Consider the following 20,563-nt stretch of genomic DNA (forward strand, 5'->3'; position numbering starts at 1 on the left):
TTGTTCTTCTTTTTTCTTTTTGACTAACTGAGACCCTCAGAACAGCTCTCTCATTTTGACCGTTATCTGCTGGACCACTCCAGTTGCACAACAAACACTGGAGGTTGAGAATTCTAATGATCTGCACTCTCCCAGTGAGATGATCCCACGACAGTGACTCTAGACATTAATTGATCCTCACAACATTCCCTGTGTGGTAGGGATGTACTATCCCAATTTTACAAAAGGGGAACTGAGACAGAGATTAAGTGATTTGCCACAGGTCACACAGGGTGTCTGTGGCAGAACTGGGAACTGTACCTAGATCTCCTGATCTAATCACAGTGGGGCAGAGATCGTGTCCTATAACATTTCCCCCCGGGAAGATGGCAAATGCTTGTACAGAGCTCCAGAACACAGATTTCTGGTTCATTTCTTGACAAGACTCACCCTTTAATTTGTACAGGGTTCAGAGCCACATATAAAACCCTGAAAGCAAAAGTGAACTTGGAAGCCTCTTTCTCCATACCTGCTTCAAGGCCTGCTCCAGCCGGGTTTGCTTGGACACAGACAGCTTACACACGGTGTCCCAACGATTGCTCAACTCCTGAAGCTGCCCTTTAACCCAGGTAGTGTCATCCCGGCTGTTCTCGATGAGCTCCCGCCCCGAGCGTTTGAGCACCTGCACGGTACCCGTGCGCTTCCCCAGTTCCTTCTGGAAAACCTACCAAGGGAGAAGAGAAAGGTCCATCATGGGTCTTCGTATGGAGGGTTTTTCTCTTGTTCTCCACAGAAAAGGGGCAGCACAGGCTTGAAGCGTTTCAAGTCTGACAATGCAGGATATATGAAGTTGAACTGGTGGTTGGCTTTCTTCCGCCAAACCCCACTTGAAATGCTTCAATTTTGGCATTTTTCTTCTAGTATAATTTATTTTCCTTGAAACAGAATTGGTTATACATAGATTCATAGGCGCCGACTTCTGCTCCCACGGGTGGGTGCTCAACCCCCCTCTGCCCCCAGCCCCGCCCTGCCCCCTGCCCTGCCCCCATTCCAACCCCTTCCCCAAAGTCCCCGCCCCAACTCTGCCCTATTCTGACTCCTTCATCAAATCCCCACCCCCGGCTCTTCGCGCTGTGTTCCCGCTCCTCCCCACCTCCCAGTGTGCTGCCAAAGAGCTGTTTGGTGGCAGCAAGGCGGAAGCACTGGGAGGTAGGTGGAGGAGTGGGGACATGCGCGTTCAGGGGAGGAGGCGGAGGAGGAGGTGGGGGACGTTGGCTGCAGGTGGGTGCAGGGCACCCATTAATTTTTCCCAGTGGGTGCTCCAGCCCCAGAGCACCCACGGAATCAGCGCCTATGCATAGATTATGTAGGCACCATAGATTATTGTAACCCACTGGTGAGTGTAAATTACAGATCCACTCGCACTCAGGTTACACACGCACCAGTGGGTTACACCATAACACACTCACACCGTCAGCAGTACACCACCCAAAGCTGGAGACAGCTGAGCTTGTTTTATTGAGACTTTCCGCCTGGATACCAAAGTTATCCTCTACTCTTTCTGAGAGCAGTATGGGAATCTTTAACTTGCATCTGGGCAACCATCAGAGTGTCGCAGAAGGAATCATGGTTTAATCTCTGACTTGAAGGATGGCATGTTTAATAGGACATCACCATTCACTCCAATACAGTAGCTGTTTGGAACAGGAGCCCAAGTCCTAGCCTGGGATTTGAACCTCTCACCTAACCCAGAAGTGAAAGCACTCCCAGCTGAGACCTCCTGATGAATACTGCCAAAGGGGAGCTTACAGAAGCATAGAAACTTTACCCCCTTCTCGAAAATCCAAGGTGGAACAGAGCAGAACTGAAGGTTTATGTTACAATTCCAAAACAGCAATATCATTTTTCAAATCTGTCTCCCAGGCATTTACTCAATGGAAATCAAAGCTGCACAGCAGAGCATGCAGTGCTACAGCACACATCTCGCCGTGATGCTATAAGCCTGGTACGTCTGTTACGCAGCGGATGGGGAACTAAAGTTACTTTCACTTCCCAAAGGGCAGCTGGTAAACCCCACTCTTACCTTATGAGCATCCATCAAGTTCATGACCAGATCCAGATCACCATGGACCGGTTGGTCTTCAGCCAACTGGGGTTCCACCTTGTACAGCCAGTCCACCAAGGCCTGAAGCGCATCCATAAATTGACCAGAAAACAGCAGGGCTTCTTCCAGCTTGTGCTGCCTGCAAAGAGAGACCAAAGGGCATTTGTACGAACTTTCGGTCCAGAATATCCACGCTGCTTGCAGTTGAATTGGAAAGCGTTTCCTTTTCCGCCCATCTTTCTGATGTTATCATCATCATGGCAACTCCCCGAAAGACAAACCCTCCTTGTAGATAAACATCACCTGGATCGATCTCCTTACGGAGGTCTGGCTAGACATTCAGTTTACATTTCTGATGCCATGCCTGTCATCATCTCTGCCCTGGGGCCCACGTTCATAGTCTCAACAGCACATTTACAGTGTGTGATATAAATCAAGCTTCACAGGATCATCCCATCTCTGGTCCTTCACGGTTGCAACAGTATTTTGCAACAAATGTTCTTCTCACCTTTCCACAGATTTTCCGCAGACTGTGTCCCACTTGTCCCGCACTTCTCCAAGGAGGTTGTCCAGTTTCTGAGTGTCATCTGGCAACACAGCTTTTTCTTTGAGGGCTCTGCCCGTCCGGATCGTGGTATCGTAAACGGGCTGTTTTCCACCGAGGGTCTTCTGGAACTCCTGAGTTTTACAACCGGAGAAGGGCACAAAGGAAATGTCTTTAGAATGCATAAAAACTTGTGAGTTCATAGCTTAGTGGGTTAAATGCTTCTCTCGTACAACTTTGCAACTATGCTACTGTAACGTTCAACTAAAGTGTGGAGTATGTCGTTCCTCTTACTGGATCATCTCTCCCCTCAGATTGTAAAAAAGTGACTGTGTTGCACTGCTTTTGACTGAGAGGTGGTTTCTCTTCCCTTCCAACTAACCCACACTTGAGGGCATTTATCACAGCTGGCATGAAAACAAACCCTCTACCTTGTGCTTGGAGAGCTGCAGTTTGATTTTGTCTGGATCATTGGAAATCTCCAGCTCAGAGTCCAGGTGATTCTCTGCATCTTCCAGCCAATCAACCAGCTTTTTCCAGGCTTCGTGGAACTGAAATTGCACAAAAGGGGAGAGCAGTTAGAACTTGGTGTTTGTGTCTTCCAGGCCTTCTGAAGGCTTGAGACACTTGGGTTCTGAAAGCTAGAGGATAAGCAATATCGTCAGGTCCTCTACAACCGTTTTCACATCCCCCACCTGTTTAGCCCGTTTTCTTGCATCGTCAAGAGCTCGGCCTCTCTCCACGGAACGCTGGACGACTTTCTCCCAGCGGGACTGGACACTGACCAGCAGGTTCTTTATCAAAACCACATCTTGCTTTTGACTGAGGAACTTCAGGTGGTTCCCTGTTTGATCCAGCTCAATGATCTGGTCCCGGTGAGCATTGACTTCATTGGCAAAAACCTGGAGTAACGAAGATTTACTCTCATTTAAAGAAAAAAACATAGAAATGTCTCCGAGTTTCTTCCATACACAGAAAGCACTTCAGCACGGCTTACCACGAACTTTTGCTTTGTAAAACAGTATCAGAGTGTGACACAGAACTCCAGCTCCCCCAAGTTACCTTGTGTTCCTCTATCTGAGACAGCACGGTATTTAGGATAAGGCTGGGTGGAGTGGCAATGTTTAAACTCTGCTCTGCTAGGGTCAGCCAGTTAATGAAGTCCTGTAGGGAATTCTGGAACTCTGTTGCCTGGTTGAGAGCGTCTTCCAGCTTCGACTGCATTTTAATAAGGGGGTGGGGGGGAGAGACACAAAGAGAGCACCAAGATCACAATGTGAGGCTTTGCAGACAAAGACACGTATTGTACGCTAAGATGAAATGAGCTCTCTAATGGGAACTCATCAGTTCAAGCAAAGAACATGACTTGTTTACCAAGAAGAGGAGATTTCAGTGAAAGTGGCTGTTTCAGAATCAGCTTCTTCTGAAACAAACGGACAGGAATTGTACATGAAAGAGGAGACAGCTCGATAGTCAACACACAAGTGGCTGTGTCAGAGCTTCCTAGGAAACAAGTCTCCATGAGAGAAGCTGTTCTGTGGAAGGGAGACGACCCTTCAGTGGCGACAGCTGCAGAGCCAGAAATTCAGCCTGGGTAGAGGCCAGTCATTTTATGTGAGAACTTATCGCTGACCAAAGTACCAGTGCAATGGAATTAGGTCAGCAGAGAATTTGGCCTGCTGTCTCTTAAGAAGCAGTGTATCTTTGCTTTTCAGAACTGGATAATGCTCTTCATAGCTTCTTTTATTTCTTGTATAACAGCCTCTCTCTTATGTTCACTCACATTTAATTTTACTTTCATTTTGTCTCTAAGATTTACCCTGCTCTGGTAACTAGCCATACAGTTAACAATTTGATGTCAGACATCACTGATAACACCTATGTCAGAAGGCATGCTAAGCATATGTAATCAGGAGAGAAATTATCTAAAAGCACTGATCTTGGGTGTCTGAAGCACATTGCAGATTCGGCTTATTGCAATAAACCTGTGTTCTGGAGACAGCATTACTGCAGCAGGGAACTAATGGCATTTTACTTTCAAGCCATATCTTTCATAGTAAACATGGATCATATTTTGGCTCAAAACATTACCTTCCTCTCCTCCATCTTGGCGCTGACCAAGTTCCATTTCTGTTCCAACAGCGTGACGCTCTGCTCCGTCTTTGAGCCAGAGCCAGAGTCATCGCGGCTTAGCAGGATCAATCGCCCCTTGGCCAACAGCTGACTGTAGACCTCTTCGTTGGCTTTGAGTTGGGCATACAGCTCCTACACCAAACCACCATCGAAATGTTAGAGACAGAGATACTGTATCGGGGATTTGCAGTTCCCTGGACTCCAAGTTTGTGGAGACACTGGGGTTAGGACACACAGCAAACTGACAGTGAGATATTTATCATCATGCTATCAGTAGAGATGAGCAGTTCATTCATTAAGATAGTGTGAAATTCTGTCCATAGCCATCATCTGCAAACCTAATGGTCCTCTGTAACCCTGGAGAGAGAAGTGGCAAAAGAGACACTCATCCCATTCCCCATTAGACTACACCAGGGGTTCTCAAACTGGGGGTTGGGACCCCTCAGGGGGTCACGAGGTTATTACATGGGGGGGTCGCGAGCTGTCAGCCTCCACCCCAAATCCTGCTGTGCCACCGGCATTTATAATAGTGTTAAATATGTTAAAAGTGTTTTTAATTTATAAGGGGGGGGTTGCACTCAGAGGTTTGCTCTGTGAAAGGGGGCACCAGTACAAAAGTTTGAGACTCACTGGACTACACCATGCGGCACAGACATGTTTCTATGCTGACATTTCAGAGGGAAGTTAGTTGAATTAAAGGCATTTGAAATCTTTACCATATGGGCATTGAGTTGTTCACGGGCAGTTTCTGGCAAACCTCCTGTGGGTTTCGATGCAGACAGCTGGCTCTCCATTCTTGTTAGCCAGAGGAGGAAGTCTTCAATCTCGCCATGGAAACCCTGGGCCTGTTAAGGAACACAAGATCAGCCAGAGATCGGACGATACCAGCAACCATTGCCTGGCTTTCAGGTTTAACACTGGGGTTCCTGACATGGTGGATGAGGTGGCAGAGAAGAGTTTCACAAGGCACTAAAAAGAGGGTGTATATTGTCATATTTTTTTTAAACAATGTAACCATTTCAGCAAGTTCACACACACAGCTGAGTTCTCAAAGAGAAAAGGCTCGTCCTAAAGAGCAGGACTTCCCCTCGGAACGAACACACTTTTGGTTTGGAAAGAAGTGACTTGCTATTTACAGACTGTTTGTGCCTCCCGTCTATGGCCTTGTCTTCACGGCTGAAAAAGGCGTCCTTTTCACCGGGCTGGGGGTGGGGTAACTAATACGTGTGAGTTATCCCAAGGTTAAAAGACAGCAAAGATGAGGTACTTTATAGTTCCATCATGAGGTAAATGAGGCGAGGCTAATCCCAGGTGGGGGCATAGTGGTGTCCTCACCTAGTTTACCTCAAGGTAAAACTAAAGAGCCCTGTCATCTTGAGACAGCTCACATGAGTTACTTACCCTGAGGTAGCACCACCTTTTCTAGCAGTGAAGACAAGACAATACATCACCTCCTCTACCCTTCGCCCTGGAAAGAGACATCAAGCCAACTCGGACACCCTCTGCGGATCTCTTCTACAAGCATGAACATTTCTGTCTCCAGAACAAGCTCACCGACCTGCTGAAGCGTTGACTGCAGCTGCTGCTCCCTCTCCTCCGTTTTTTGCAGGACAGACTCCCAGCATGAATTCAGTTTCTCCAGCCGGTTCCGCAGGCTGCTCGCGTCGTCTCCTGCACTGGATTCCAGGAGCTCATTGCCGGCTTTATTTACGGTCTCCACCGTTGCTTGGTGAGCCAACACATCATTCTTAAGTACCTGCACAGCGTGGATTGGGTAACGTTACGACACATGCCTCTAAAATGTTCTGCTAACCCCAGCACTATCCCAAAGAAACAAATCAATGCAAATAACTTCCCGGGAGCCATCGTCCCCTTTAAGACCAGATGAAAAGGCAGAACAGAGACTACGTACATGGTGTTTGGCAAGTTCTACTTCAATGACCCTTGGGTCACCATTGATTGGTCTTTGCGCATCTAACAACTCTTCCGTATGGGTCAGCCAGGCCATCAGTTCTGCTAATGCATGCTGGAACTGACCAAGTGCAAGCAGAGCAGTTTCTAACTTGTGCTGTTCAAAGGTAACAAAGAAAACGTTAATCAGGAGGGAGCAGGAAGAGGACGACAACGCTGACGACTTAGGTTTATTTTCAGCCCTGGGAATTGGCAGCCCACCCTCACCATACCTGTCTGTGAGCAATCTTCTCGCCCAAGTTCTCCCAGAGATGTTTCAGCTCTGTCAGCGGTTCCCTGATGATGTCTCTGTCTGTCTCATCCGTCGCTTTTTTTAGCATCAGTTCGCCTTGGTGATTAAGCTTCTCCATTTCAATCTGCTGCTGGTAAACCTCCATTTTAAACTCCTGCCAAAGCGTGGCGGGGGAAACAAAACAAAAAAATGAAACAAACAAACTGCAGAACTCTGCCTCCAACACAGAACAAGCCCTGGAGAACCGCGTCTAATGTAGACCGCTTACCTTCATCTCATTCAGCTGCTCCTTAACAGTGTTGAGGTCAGTGCCAACAGGTGGCATGTTGCACAGCTTAATCACAGTGTTATCCAGCCAATCAAACATTGCCTAAGAGGAACACATACACAATTAGGAAAACCAAACCTCCACAATCATTGGACAAGGCAAGCCACACCCGTTTCACAGGCCATCAGCCGAGCTTGGGGGCAGCCTGTGCCATGCTTGGACTAATCAACAGAACTTCTCTTTCAAGGCAAACAGATGGGTAGTTTTCATGCTCAACAAGCACACAGCTTAGTGATCTCCTTCCTTCCACCGACCGCAGCACAAGCAGCAGACTAGGATCAGGCACATTTCCCCCATCCCTTGTCGCCCCCACCCAAAAATGTACAATTATTTGAGAGGGTGAACGCAGGCGGGGTCAATTTCAAATTGTCACAGGAGAAGCAGAAGAAATGTTGACTGAATGCTCTGCTTTCAGCAGGTCATTGGACACAGGGCCTAACTTAGATTGTCAGTTCTTTGGGGCAGTGACTATCGTTTTGTTCTGTACTCATGCAGCACCTAGCACAATGGGCTGCTGGTCCACACCGTATGAATAACCACCAACAGCTGCCTCACCTGCAGCGTATCCTGATACTGCACAGCAGACTGCATAGCCTCCTCGAGTTTCTCTAGCCTCTCCTTCCAGGTTTTGTTTAGGTTTTCCCATGCATTGTTCATCTGCAAAACACAGGATTGCCCCCAAATTCAATACACTATTCCATCTGAACCAACACTGCCTTTCACGTGGCTTTTATCTGAGTTCTGAGCTGCTGGTTTTCCTACCTCATCAATGCTTTTCTTCACTTCTGGTTTCTCAGTTTCACCACAGGCCATAATCAATTCAGCTCCAAGCACACGAATAAACTCCAGTTCTTCATGCACGCCATCAGTTTCCTCTTTGATCGTCTATATTCAGAGAGTGCAATGAATTAAAAAATCGGTTTAGTAAATGCTATTCCAAAACTCCATTTGACGGTGCATGCCAGGGGAGCTAGAGTGCAGAGATTACACCCGTTAGCTAATGTTTTGCATTCTGGTTGAAGACAGAGACTAATTAGTCCTCAACCCAACAGGTGCATCACATTAAGAAGCAGGTATGTGTTTTCATTATCTACCAAGGTAACTGAGTCCAATCCACACTTCTTACATTGTCTGATGCGTGGGATGCTGTCACCATTTGCAAACAGATGGGAAAAACGAGGTAAAAACCACATCTGCATTTGTCTGAACTGGAAAGATGGTGACCCTATCTGCAAGTTATATAGTTTTCGGAGTGTTTTACGAAACCAGGAATTAAACAGGCTGTCAGAGAGCCAGTATTTCTAAACCAAAGTCAGACTAGTTATAACGTGGGAGTGGCACATACAAGTACACCGGGGTGAGATGTATACATACTAAAAAAAAACCCTGAGTCAAACTACGGTCAACTATGCAAACATCCAAAATGGACTCTACCACGTGATTCCAAATAGAGATGAGTGTTGCTGTCCATCCACTATTATCGTTTTATTCTACAGTAGCCTTCAGTCGAACTGGAATGTAATCTGCATCTCACAATCTAGACAGGTCCAGCCCACATTAGGAGCAGCACCATGGGAACAATTATGCGCTAAGCAGGGTGGCGGACAGCGCTGAACACTTGCTTGATAAGAGTTTTCCCCAGCGTAGTTGCAGCTAAGATGATTTTAGCACCGTTTCAGTCTCTGATAAAGGCCATTATTTTTTCTACTTGAAACAAAACAGTATCTTGAAATACTCTCCCCGATCCCCACCAAATCATGGCTCTCCCATGGCTTCCAAACAAAATGACAGCATGATTTGTAACCATATCGGGTGCTCACAAAGCTGGGGTACAACAACATTTGGCCACATCTTCATTTGAGACCCAAACACGGTTACAAGCTGTAGCACCGACGGGGCCTATGTGGAATGACACGTCCACAAGTCCTCACCTCTGCTGCCTCCACCTGCTGCTTGATGATTGATGGGTCAATGCCTGGGCTCTCCAGATCGTGAACAATATCCTGCGTCTCTTTGACAGTAGTCAGGAGGGTTGCCATTTCGTACCAGAATTTCTCTGCGAGCTCCAGGACATCGAGGAACTTACTTTCACGTCCCTCTGCCTGAGCCTTGATGTCTTCCCAGAAAAACACCATCTGATTCAGCTTATCCTGGATTTCTGGAGGGGGGAAAGAAACAAGTCAGGACTCTTTATTCTTACCCTGTTCTGACAGGCAAATGCGCCTTATTGCTCTATCAATACCAATCCCCCGATAAACAAGAAACATTGTGGTTATGAGAGAAACTTGCCATCCCAGATACACTAAATATAACCAACTGCCTCTCTGAGCGGACGTGAGACGTCTCCGGCACCTCCGTGCGATACCTTTGGCTGCCAGGTCCTTGTCTGCCCCCTGCGATCGCCCGATCAGCTCCTCCCCACGGCGTTTCAGCGCCTCGAAGGTTGGCTGCAGTTTTTCCAGCTCCATGGTGGAATTTTTGTTTTCACTGATGCACTCCCTGATTTTATCAACTTCAGCTGGGATCACGGGCGGCATGCGCAGGCGGGAGGAAAGGTTCTCCAGCGTCTCCAGCATAGGCTCGATCTTATCATGGAACTGAACAAAGGCAAGTCCATCAGGCAGGTTAGAGGACCGTACGGTACTGAATTACTCCAATGTATGCAGCGCAATGTTAAGCGCATGCGAAGTGCTCTCTTTTGCTAAAGAGAATTAATGTTTCCTAGAATGCCCATTACACCTGCAGCCTCCAATCTGATGTCTGTCACTGGTTTTTGTCACTAACAACTGCATTCTGGTTGCAGCAGTTTGCAGTTAGCTAAGCCTACAGAGAGGGCACAGGAAACCGCGAACCAAATGCAGCAGCGGCTTGTTATTGTACCTAAACCCACAAAATTCAAGTTTGACTGACATCCCCTTCCCGCCAAAGGGCAGTGCCACAGAATGGGCATAGGAAGACTCAGTCACACTAGTCCTGATCCAGGTGCCAACACATTAGCTGTAACCTGCGTGTGTTTGGCTCCACTGGGGCCTCAGCTCAGGGGAGCCTGGCACAGAAACCATCTCAACTCCCAACCCGACTGCAACCACCTGGTGGAAAGCACGTGTGTCTAGGAAAGGAGAGAGAATGGGACACTGTGCTGCTTGAGCGTCAGGTTTCTGCTGTTGCTTTGGCTAATCTTGCTGCTAAAGGAAGGAGATTTGGCATTGTTCAAGTTAGCATTAAAGATAATCTAGTGTTTACAAGACAGAATGAAGGGCAATAAGGGAAAGTTTGTTATAACCAGATGTCTGCCCACGGAACTGGACCTGCTACTCTCGCACAGTAAGAGAGGCTCTCGTTTCCACTGAGTTTCACATTATAATGGCAAAGAAAAAGGAAATAGATTCTAGGTGCAAACTCTATCGTCACTAGACTGTCTTAAAACTAACAAACGTGGGCAAACCAACCACTCACGCCTGCTAAGGCAGGATATGCTTCAGCGTAGATCCCTTTTATAGTAAAATGTTTTTTCCCTACAGAACACTTGAATTCTAAGCAGAAGTTCACTAGAAAGTGAAACTTCAATTTGCACATTGCAATAAAACGAAAGAGTTAAGGACTTTAATTCCTCAACCGAAATGGAATTTCACTGTGTCTGAGTTTGTTCTTAACAGGTTCCATTGAACTGCATACAGAAATATAATACAGTAGAAATCTGGGTATCAAATGAATTAAGACTCATCTAGCCCAAAGAATGAGAATGTAAACAAACAGCTAACGTGGGGAGGCTTACCTCTGCGATCTGCAATGGCGGGGTGCGGTCAACACAACAATGAAATGGGACCATGTGGGGAAGACAGGAACAGGCAGCAACACACAAAGATAACACATTCCACAATGTGAGTGAGAGATGAGACGGAAGGTGTGTGTGGGGGGGAAAAACTTGGAGTTAATACAAGTGCAAACCAAGAGAAGTGATTAAACAACGCAGGAATAAATAACCCAGACGTGACGACAAAACTGTGCTGCGGTAAATATTAGCTGAAGTGAAACATAGCTACAAACGCTAATCCCAATTGCATGCATCAGAAGTTCTTCACATCCTTTCTCCACTTCAATATGTACAATCTCTGCCCTTCCTTTCACATAGGTCTTCCCTTTTAGGACTCCTCCACAGAGTCTATATACAAGGGAAGATGATTAACTCTCCCATGTAAATGATCTTGTAGTTGTTCATTATATGTACAGTAGTTTCCTGCTTATCGGAACAAGATCCAGTTCTCTAAGTGCTACTCAGTCTCGCCAGACCTGTCCATCATGGGCAGATGCCAAAAAGCCCTTTTAATGAGGAACATTATTAAGACTGTGAACATTTATTACCCTGTTTACATCAGGATTCAATCTCTTTCTGTACCGCTTTTGCAAATCTATCAGCACCAGCCTTCCCAGACGCCCCTGAACAGGCAAGCACTATGCAGCTCAACCCACTACACACCAGCCTGCCAGCAAATGGCTTCCTAGAACAGATCTGAACAGTAATGGGGGTTTTAGTTATAAGAAACGGTTCAGAAGTAAACTTCAGAGCCCGCCGTCCCCAGGGAGCTGTGATAAACACGAACACAAAACTGCAGCTTCTTTGTGCGCAAGGAGAAATGTACCTGAGTGGATTGTGAAACAGCCTCATCTAGTGCCAGTGCTCGCTGGCGCACCTCCTCTTTAATTCTGGCATACATGGTCTCGGCAGTCAAATATTTCTCCTGTACCATCGCCCCTTCCTCAGGGTTGAGCTCCTTCAGCTGCGGTCCAATTTTCAGCAGCTTGTCAATATGAGGCTTATGTTCTGCTATAGACTCTCTTAGTTGCTATAGGATGGAAAAAATAGATGTGCATTCAAATTCACAGCGCATTTAAGTCATGCCATCAATTTCCCGGGCATCTCTTGGACCACAGGAAGGCTTTCCCACTGACCTCAGCAGTATTTCCCCACCTTCAAACCAATCCCCCAAGGAGCTGATATTCCCACCCCCCCCAAGGTGATCATTCTGATAAAGAGCTGCTCTTTCTTTGCGCATCTGTTCTTTTAAGGAGAACACACACGCCCCCTATGGCATCATTACACCCAGAGGACAAATATAAAGACAATCAATCTCCCATGGGTTTACATTCAAAATTTATATTTAAAATACAAACTCTAAGGGGTGTGACAAGTACCTGATCTGGATTAGATTTCTACAGATTTCATTGTGACAGACAGGTGGAAACTCCAAAAACTGGAGAGTTTAGATAGCTGCCTGCCACCTACAGGTCTCCAAACTACACTCATCAGTAAGGCTAAGGTTTTGTTACGGAGGTCATGGAAGTCATGGAATCTGTAACTCCAGAGACCACCGTGACATTTTTGGTCCCGATGCAGTGGAGTTGGAGCTGTCAGCTGGAGGGGCCTCCTTGCAACTCCCAGTCACTGCAGGCAGCGAGAACCCCTGCAGCTCCCAGCTGCCGCCGGCAGGGGTGCCCCTGCCCATTGCTGTCGCAGGTGGATCCCGCAGCTCCCAGCCAGCACAGGTGATCCCGCAGCTTCCAGCCACCATGGGCAGATCCCACAGTTCCAAGCTGCTGCGGAGGCAGGGGGGACCCCGTGCTCTCAGCCACCATGGGTGGGGGGAACCCTGGAGCCCGCAGCAGCGGTGGGTGCTGGACCCTTTTCTTTCCCCATTTCGTCATAGTTATTTTTAATAAGTCAGGGACAGGTCACTGGCTTCCGTGAATTTTTGGTTATTGCCCGTGACCTTCTGGGACTTAAAATACCTGTCACAAAATCTTAGCCTTATTCATCGGCCCTTTTAGCACGAAGCCTCCATTTTATAGAGGGCGGAATCAATTCTACCTGGTGCAAATGATGCAAATGAAAACCTCTCCCCCCTTACCCTCATATCCTCTTGCTGCTGCTTGAGCTGCTCATGATCAATAGCTGGAGGCGGTAACTGTGCTATAAGTGCCTGTGTTTCTTCAATCCACGGGCTGAGCTCTTCATACGTCTCCCAGAACTGGTTCACCAAGGCCTGGGCCCGCTCCAAGCATGCGTAGCGCTCCGAGTTGAGTTGGCTAACAGCATCATACTGCTTCACAAGCGATTCCGTTTTCTCCTAGAGGGAACAGGAGGAGGGTGTGGAGTTGGTGACGGACGCAAGGGCAGAGCAAATGAGCCAGCCGCATGCTGTGAACGGAAACGGCGGAGTCCCACGACTGCACGCTGTAACGCCAGCCAAAATGGTATCTGAGATCCCGACAACTTTCACCTTATAAACACTGCAACAAAAACTAAAAAGTTAATAAATGGGAAACGACTCCCATGGGTATTACTGATTGGCATGATTAGAGACGGAATAATTTTAAATCAAGGAGAAAGATACAAGGAAACAGACGGATGCAGGAAATGTGCATGCTGCTTTTCTCTCTCCCGTATTTAATCCATTACTTGCCAGGAGGAGCTCTGCTGTGTAAGACTCTCTCTCATGAGGTGTACATGTATCAAAGGCATGGAGATACCTGTAGCAAAGCTTTCTGTTCTTCTCCACATGTGCCAAAGATCTCATTACGCTGGCTGAACAGCTCATCCATAGAATCTTTGTGTCGAATGATGTCTATGGAGAAAGCCTGTAGGAAGGAAACGTTAAGAATGAGAAAAATCAGAATTATCTCCAAGCCACAAAGCTTCTTGTCTTCCCACAGAGCTTGTACTGAGGGGAATGGATTTCAGAAACTCTCCCAAAGTGGTCAGATGACAGGTGAAAATGACCACCAGGTGGTGAAGTAAACCAGAGACTGTAAACACTCAGTCAAATATCCTGTGACACATCCTTGTAATCTGACTTCACCTGCAGCTTATTGCGTTTTCTTCTCAACTGTGTTTTGGAATTTCACTCTTAATAAATTAACGTCTCTTTCAGAAGCCTGGGAAAAGCCAGTTGAAATTAAAGACTGGTTCAGACTTGGAGCAGCTCACACATCAAGTTCATTTTTACTGTTCATGAACCCAGCAGCGCCTCACTCCTTACACAGAAACTCCAAGATGGCGACAGAACCAGTAGCAATAGACCAACCTTTGCACCCTACAGAAAAGTTAGGGAACTATTCCAAGCATAGGCGCTGACTCCGTGGGTGCTGCAGCCAAAATTGGTGGGTGCTCTGCACCCACTGGGAGCTCCCCCCTGCCCCAGCTCACCTCCACCTCCGCTCTGCCTCCTCCCCTTCCCCTGGGCGCACCGCCATGTCCTGCTTCTCCCCCCTCCCTCCCAGCGCTTGCGCCACGAAAGGGCAAGCCTGGGAGGGAGGGGGGAGGAGGGGGAACGCGGCTTGCTTGGGGGAGGAGGTGGGGCCGGGGCAGGGAGGGGCGGAGTTTGGCCGGGGACTTTGGGGCAGGGATGGAGTCAGGGCGGGGCTGCGAGCACTCACCAGTGCAGAAAAAAGTTGGCACCTGTGATTCCAAGTTCTGCCACTAATTTGCTGTGTGACTTTAGGCAAATCACTTCCCCAGATCTGTCCCTCGGTTCCCCACCTCCTACTGACCCACTTCACAAGGGTGTTGTGAGGCTGAATTACATTTAAAGCACTTTGAGAGAAGGCTGTTGATGAAAGGTGCCGTAATACAACTATAATTTATATTCCAAGGGGCCATATGATTAACAATAGACCTACAATAGCTGAAAGCCAAGCTCAGCTCGATGTAACTTCACATGTGACGGTTCACTTCCTCTCTTTATGACAACACTCATTATTTTTTCTTTCCTTTTTTTTTTGCAAAAGCCGATGAGACTTTCTATTTCTATTGCTGTCGAGTCTGGGGAAGGATACTAAACTCTTTATTTAAAGCTCCACCGGAGGCAGCTGCTGTTAGCTTATTTATCAATCAAGTCTTTTTTCCTTTGCAATCTTCGTATGACCTCAAGAGTGGCCAGCTCTTATCAACGATACAAAATCCAGTACGTTTTTGCCCCAATTATGGTCACCAGGAGGGAAACCAAGGACACCAAAGATGATTTTCCACTGAAGGGAACAGTCAATGATATGCAGATCTAAAATATTTACAGGTGGCCTTGTTATTTGAAGTTCACTCTTCTCTAACGGCATTAACTTTGCAGTGTTTCACGGCATTCAGACTTAGAATGCCCAGGTGGTTCTGTCTATGCTAGAAGCTCCAAACTGACTTGCGTGTTGACAGAAGCTTAGAAGCCACCATGATCTAACCATGATTTTTAACGCTGGGCACCCAAAACCAAGTGGTGACTAAGATGTCTAAACACTCTGAACTCACAGCTCAGGGGTATGAGCTGGCACTAGACTAACCATGTAAAATTTACAGTACATGGTATCAAATCTAAGCTGGATCTGAGAACGTGCAAAAGGAAAAACCTATTCCACGTTCAGGTGAGAAAATGTTTGCTAGCAAAACAGTGGAAGGGGATGGAAACTGGCTACATACATCTACACGAACTAATTACAGCTATGATTTAAGGTGGGTGACAAGGGAATCTAATAAACCAATGAAGAAAATGTGGGGAATATCATAGCTTCTAAGACATCTAAAAATATGGATGTCTAAACAACTGAAAATTAGCCTAAAGTGGAGCTGGAGTGCTGGCAGGCCTGCAGTTAGAGGGCTAGATACCTTGATATGAAGAGTTGTTTGTCTGTCTAATTCAGCCACATTTTAAACATGCAGCTCTTGTGGTATCTTGAAAATTCAGGCATATCTTGTCCTGGAGGGATCATTCTTAACTCACCACCTCAGTGTCTCTCTGACTTAAAAGCCCAGCTGAATTGCTGTTCTCTGGATAGGTCCAGTCTCGGCTCTATAAAACTAACGCGCCTCCCTAGAGAAAGATCGTGCTGTACCCTAACCAAGAAACTCTCCATCCCCTCACCCAAACGACTCACCCCCCATGACTGAGCTTTACCCATCACAGCCACCTGCAGCTCAATCCAAGCTAATAAATTACCACCTTCCCCTCCTACACGACCAATGATTTGCCCTACTCCAGGCAAATGAATTAATATCACCTTGACATACCAATTAGCTGTTCCACTCATCACCTCTATTCAAGGAGCGATTTTCTTCTCCCCGCTGCTCCAGACAACGAGTAAGGTCATGCCCATCCTTTTACCCAACAAGCAAAGCAGTGCATGCATATTGCGCGTACCTTTTGGACCTGCAGCTGGGCTGTTGTCTGGTCTTGCTCCAGACGAATTGGACCAAGTGCCATCAATTTCCGTTTGGTCTCAGCAACCCAGGCTAATTCTGCATCAGCAGCTTGCTCATACTAGCGGATAGGGAGAGGAGACCGAGCGCAACAAGTTAGCGACACACACAGAGCAAGGACAGCATTTACACAGATGCACAAACCAACACGCCAGCAACAGTGACACACACACACACAAAGATACACACGCGGACAATGGTCTCATAGATACATATCTCCATACTCCAGACAGCAATGTGGACTCACAAGGGAAATGCACAGCAGTGTGCAAAGGTGATAGGCAGAGACCCAACAGGCCCGAGGCTACACATAGCCAAGGACAAAGCCGACCCAAGGAAGATACAGCCAGACAATGAGACGCAGTGACATACGTACAAAGAAAGACATGGAAAAACAACATAACCTTAACGCCAACACACACCAGCAGCTCTTATTCTACGTTTGATTTGAGGAAAATTACCAGGTTGTTTTTTCGGATTTTTTTAAAAGAAGCTCCCCCCCAATCCCCAAATTGAAAACAATTGCAGTTCTACTCAGAGTAATGTGGCAATAATTGCTCAACAATCTGGAGGCAACATTTCCACAGAGAGATGCCTAGGAATAGGCTTGGCAGAATTCACTTTTTTAATAACGTTGAGGGATAACATCTATGTTTATTTTTAAGCAATTATGGGGAAAGGGTCAGGCAATAATTATTTAATGACCGTAGACGTTGAGATGTATAAAGTGAAGGATTTAAAACTTACAACACAAACGGTCAACATCGAATACAGATGAAGTAAACAGCCTTAAATCTCCCTCTGATCAATTCCCAAGCAGAGTTTTTCTTCCTTTGCTTATCTTAAATTTTGATGCTCATGGATGGAAATATTCTTCATCGGTTTGTGCGCAGGGTGAAATTGAAGTTTGCTGACATTTACCAATAAAAATCTAATCCTTCCAAGCCTACCTATGCAGCAGCAGATAGCTGTCCTAAGGGACACCATCCCTTTCAACGGCTATCTGCTTTGGCTCGGTGGCGACCCCAGCAGAGAACACACTCTTTTTTACATGGTGAAAGTGAAACGACAAGCTACATCTCCCCCTCTTTTAGCAAACATTTAAAGAGACAGTACCCTTTTCTGCAAGAGAAATAAAAACAGCCCTGGGTTTTATACGCAGGACTCCTATGAAACAGGCCAGCAGTGGAAAGAGCTAAACAGACACATGTATCTGAATACTCATGAGATTTAAAGCGTACATTCTCAACTTCGCTAACCATGGACCGTTACGTTGGTCAGCGTAGTCCATTACACGCTGGGTGTTGATGAATAGCTGCCATCCGTTGACATGATTAACACATCATTGCCTGGAAGAGGGTACTGGCTTCTTCAGCAGGTTTTAAAGCACAGAGCAGCATTGCAACTAGCAAGTTTAGCGCTACAGAGTATAATGACGCAAGCCCCTTAAATGCCCTTTCTGTTCACAGGGAAAGAGACCCTCGTTCACACCACAGTTTTGTTTGGATGAGTTCTGCCTGTGCTACCTGTGCTCAAAGCTTTAGGTGAAAAGTTCAGCTGCTCACTATCCTCCTCGATCCCCAAAGAATAAGGTTTTAGGAAGATTCTTATTCTGGAATAAATCCGCGGGCTGGCAGAATTATGGATTACGTTTCTGGGCCTGAGAGTTCACCTGTCACCAGTTTTAGACACAATCCACTAGTGCCGCAACCCAAAAGCCAGGAGCACTAAGTTAATACAGAACTTCTCTAAGAGGCACTGAACTATCACCAAAACCATTATGAAGTCAGACTGTTCAGAAACCAGCTAGACTCGATCCCCAATTCTATCACACAAATTCCCCAAACTGGTCATTTCTCAGCATTAGCTGGTGCTTCCCCACCATGCGATTCTCATGTCTAAAGCTATAGTTATGCTGCTGCTTAGAGGGAAGCAGCGGTGAATCGGCTGGCATGCAGTCCCCGCCAAACCCTCTCCTGAGCGAGGCACAAGAGATTACACGGTTACCTGTTGTGACCTTTGTATAGCAGCATCTATTTCGTCCACTCTCTGCCTGACAGTGTCACTGACCATCTTGTACTGTTCGTTGGTATCCGACACGAGTTTGTCCAGCCCTTCGCGGGCTCGCCAGGGCACCAGTTCCAAGAGGGCACGGCTCACCTCATTGACAGTATCCAGAACAAGCCTGTGCTCCATAACCTCCTTCTTAAGCTCCTGAGGAAGACACATAGCGAGAGTACATCTCAGTTAACATGCTCGATACATTGTTGGCAAGAGGCCCTTCCTGCATCTGAATCATTAATGGTCCTGCGGCCAAGTTCCCTTCATTCTTTTCACCGGTACAAGATCCCCAGTGGAGCGCTTCACCAGCATATGAGTAACGGTTGCCGTTCAGCAGGAATGCCCCGTTTGCCAGGTACTGTTTGAACCCACAGGGGATAAGGCAGCGCTCGTAAGAAGGCAGATACATGCAATAGCGAGGTGCACGTCTTGATGGGTCCAAGTAATTTGAAAGGGCTTTTTCAGCGGAAGGCTGGCATCCTTGGGGGAAACTGGCAGGGACAACATGAGAAGAGACAAGAGTGGATGAGCAGGGCGGGCAGCTGTGAAGGGCATTGAAGACAAGGACTAGCAGCTTGAATTTGATGGGGTGAAAACCGGGGAGTCAGTCAATAAGAAGGATTCAAAGGGGGAGCAACGGGGTCAAAGTGAGGCCAGGGAAGATGAACTTGACATCTGTATTTTGTATGGAGGGGAGGGGGATGATGTGGGTGCTAGGGAGATTACAGGCAACATGTTACCTTCTGCTTTGTTAATATATTTTTAATCTTTACATGAGCTTTGAGATTTCTGAGTTGCAGCCTCCCATAAGCCGAAAAAGGACGGTGCCTCATTTGCTTCTTAAAGTGAAATATTGTTGCTATTATTTGCATTACTGTGGTGCCGAAGAGCCCTCGTCACGGACCAAACAGATATTTTCCCTTCCGTTATCCCCTGCTTTAGGCATGACGCTTTAAGAGCAAATTCTCTCCTATACTCTCCACTATCCCCTCTGCAGTTCACTCTTAATGCCATGCGCAAGCTCCCACGGCTCATTGGCTCTGGTGCTTTCCCTTGTAAAGATCCACCCCAGCTTTTGCCACTGAGCTCAGTATTCCACAAGTTCTGACCTTCTGCCTCTGCTGGAATTGGGGTATCTGTTCTCCAACAGGTGACTGCCCCACACTGGACATCAGCTCCTCCTCCACCCCACTCATCCAGCTGGTTAGTTCCTCATGTGTAGACTGGAACTTGGTGGCCAGCTGCCGAGCCTGCTCTAATGTCCTGAGAGCCTTCGAGCTAGTGGCTGTGATGTCCGAGTAACGAGTCTTGATGCCATCCAGTTTCTCTTGGATTAGCAACACCTCCTCCCCTGTGAGATGGAGACGCAGTTAGTTATGCACGTCCTAGGTTGGTTTTCTTTTAAAGCAGCCTGGTTTCCTGCTTTCTGATTTAAATGGCTACTTTCCGAATCCCTTTTTGTCAAGTCAATGCAAGCAAGAAGCCGTTTTCGCAACCATGGAGCTACTTTTGCAACGGATATTTTCCTTCCAGCCAGGGAAAATTCCTCCTTCTTCCCACCATGGAAATGAAACCAGCAACAAAGTCTTTTTTGCTTGAGGTTCCGATAAAACCCTGAAGTTACCAGTGCTTTGTTCTTGACTAACGTGAGACACCTCTGAGAAAGAGGGAGCCATTTCTGAGAGGACAGGAAACCAAGGAACTGGTTTTTGTTATATCAACTTTTCTAGAACATTTGTTCATAATGCAGACTACCTCTTAGTAAACAGACTGCCTTAAGCACCACTTCTCCTCCCACTCACGAACGGCTGACATCCACATGGCAACTGCAGCAATTGCTTACATGGAAAGGAATATTAGGGAAGTGCTTGGCGTATTTTTAGCCTCTTTTAATGTGATTTAGCAGCTGGAAAGGAGGAGTAGAGCCTGTGCTGGGTTGCAAGCCAGGTCTGTGGAGACCACCGAAAAGTGAA

At 46.9% G+C, this 20,563-nt stretch overlaps 1 protein-coding gene across 18 annotated transcripts in view; it reads right to left on the reverse strand.

Annotated features, from left to right (window-relative positions):
* The window catches only part of MACF1 (microtubule actin crosslinking factor 1), a 236,991-nt gene that overhangs the window by 22,862 nt on the left and 193,566 nt on the right, over positions 1 to 20,563 (reverse strand). For 13 of the 18 annotated variants that reach the window (XM_044997589.1, XM_044997588.1, XM_044997594.1 and 10 more), the window contains 23 exons: positions 19,700 to 19,941; positions 18,537 to 18,743; positions 16,471 to 16,590; positions 13,820 to 13,927; positions 13,198 to 13,416; positions 11,932 to 12,135; positions 11,067 to 11,075; positions 9,657 to 9,888; positions 9,223 to 9,449; positions 8,054 to 8,176; positions 7,847 to 7,948; positions 7,232 to 7,333; positions 6,944 to 7,117; positions 6,673 to 6,828; positions 6,319 to 6,516; positions 5,477 to 5,605; positions 4,719 to 4,892; positions 3,690 to 3,845; positions 3,323 to 3,529; positions 3,059 to 3,178; positions 2,592 to 2,761; positions 2,063 to 2,222; positions 509 to 703 (listed from right to left, as the gene is read on the reverse strand). In XM_044997589.1, the coding sequence (XP_044853524.1) occupies positions 509 to 703; positions 2,063 to 2,222; positions 2,592 to 2,761; positions 3,059 to 3,178; positions 3,323 to 3,529; positions 3,690 to 3,845; positions 4,719 to 4,892; positions 5,477 to 5,605; positions 6,319 to 6,516; positions 6,673 to 6,828; positions 6,944 to 7,117; positions 7,232 to 7,333; positions 7,847 to 7,948; positions 8,054 to 8,176; positions 9,223 to 9,449; positions 9,657 to 9,888; positions 11,067 to 11,075; positions 11,932 to 12,135; positions 13,198 to 13,416; positions 13,820 to 13,927; positions 16,471 to 16,590; positions 18,537 to 18,743; positions 19,700 to 19,941 (3,734 nt within the window). The remainder of the gene's footprint in view (positions 1 to 508; positions 704 to 2,062; positions 2,223 to 2,591; positions 2,762 to 3,058; positions 3,179 to 3,322; positions 3,530 to 3,689; positions 3,846 to 4,718; positions 4,893 to 5,476; positions 5,606 to 6,318; positions 6,517 to 6,672; positions 6,829 to 6,943; positions 7,118 to 7,231; positions 7,334 to 7,846; positions 7,949 to 8,053; positions 8,177 to 9,222; positions 9,450 to 9,656; positions 9,889 to 11,066; positions 11,076 to 11,931; positions 12,136 to 13,197; positions 13,417 to 13,819; positions 13,928 to 16,470; positions 16,591 to 18,536; positions 18,744 to 19,699; positions 19,942 to 20,563) is intronic. The other 5 variants (XM_044997596.1, XM_044997595.1, XM_044997585.1 and 2 more) reach the window with 1 other exon arrangement.

The sequence above is a fragment of the Mauremys mutica genome, chromosome 23, assembly GCF_020497125.1.
Source record: "Mauremys mutica isolate MM-2020 ecotype Southern chromosome 23, ASM2049712v1, whole genome shotgun sequence".
NCBI classification, from domain to species: Eukaryota; Metazoa; Chordata; order Testudines; family Geoemydidae; genus Mauremys; species Mauremys mutica.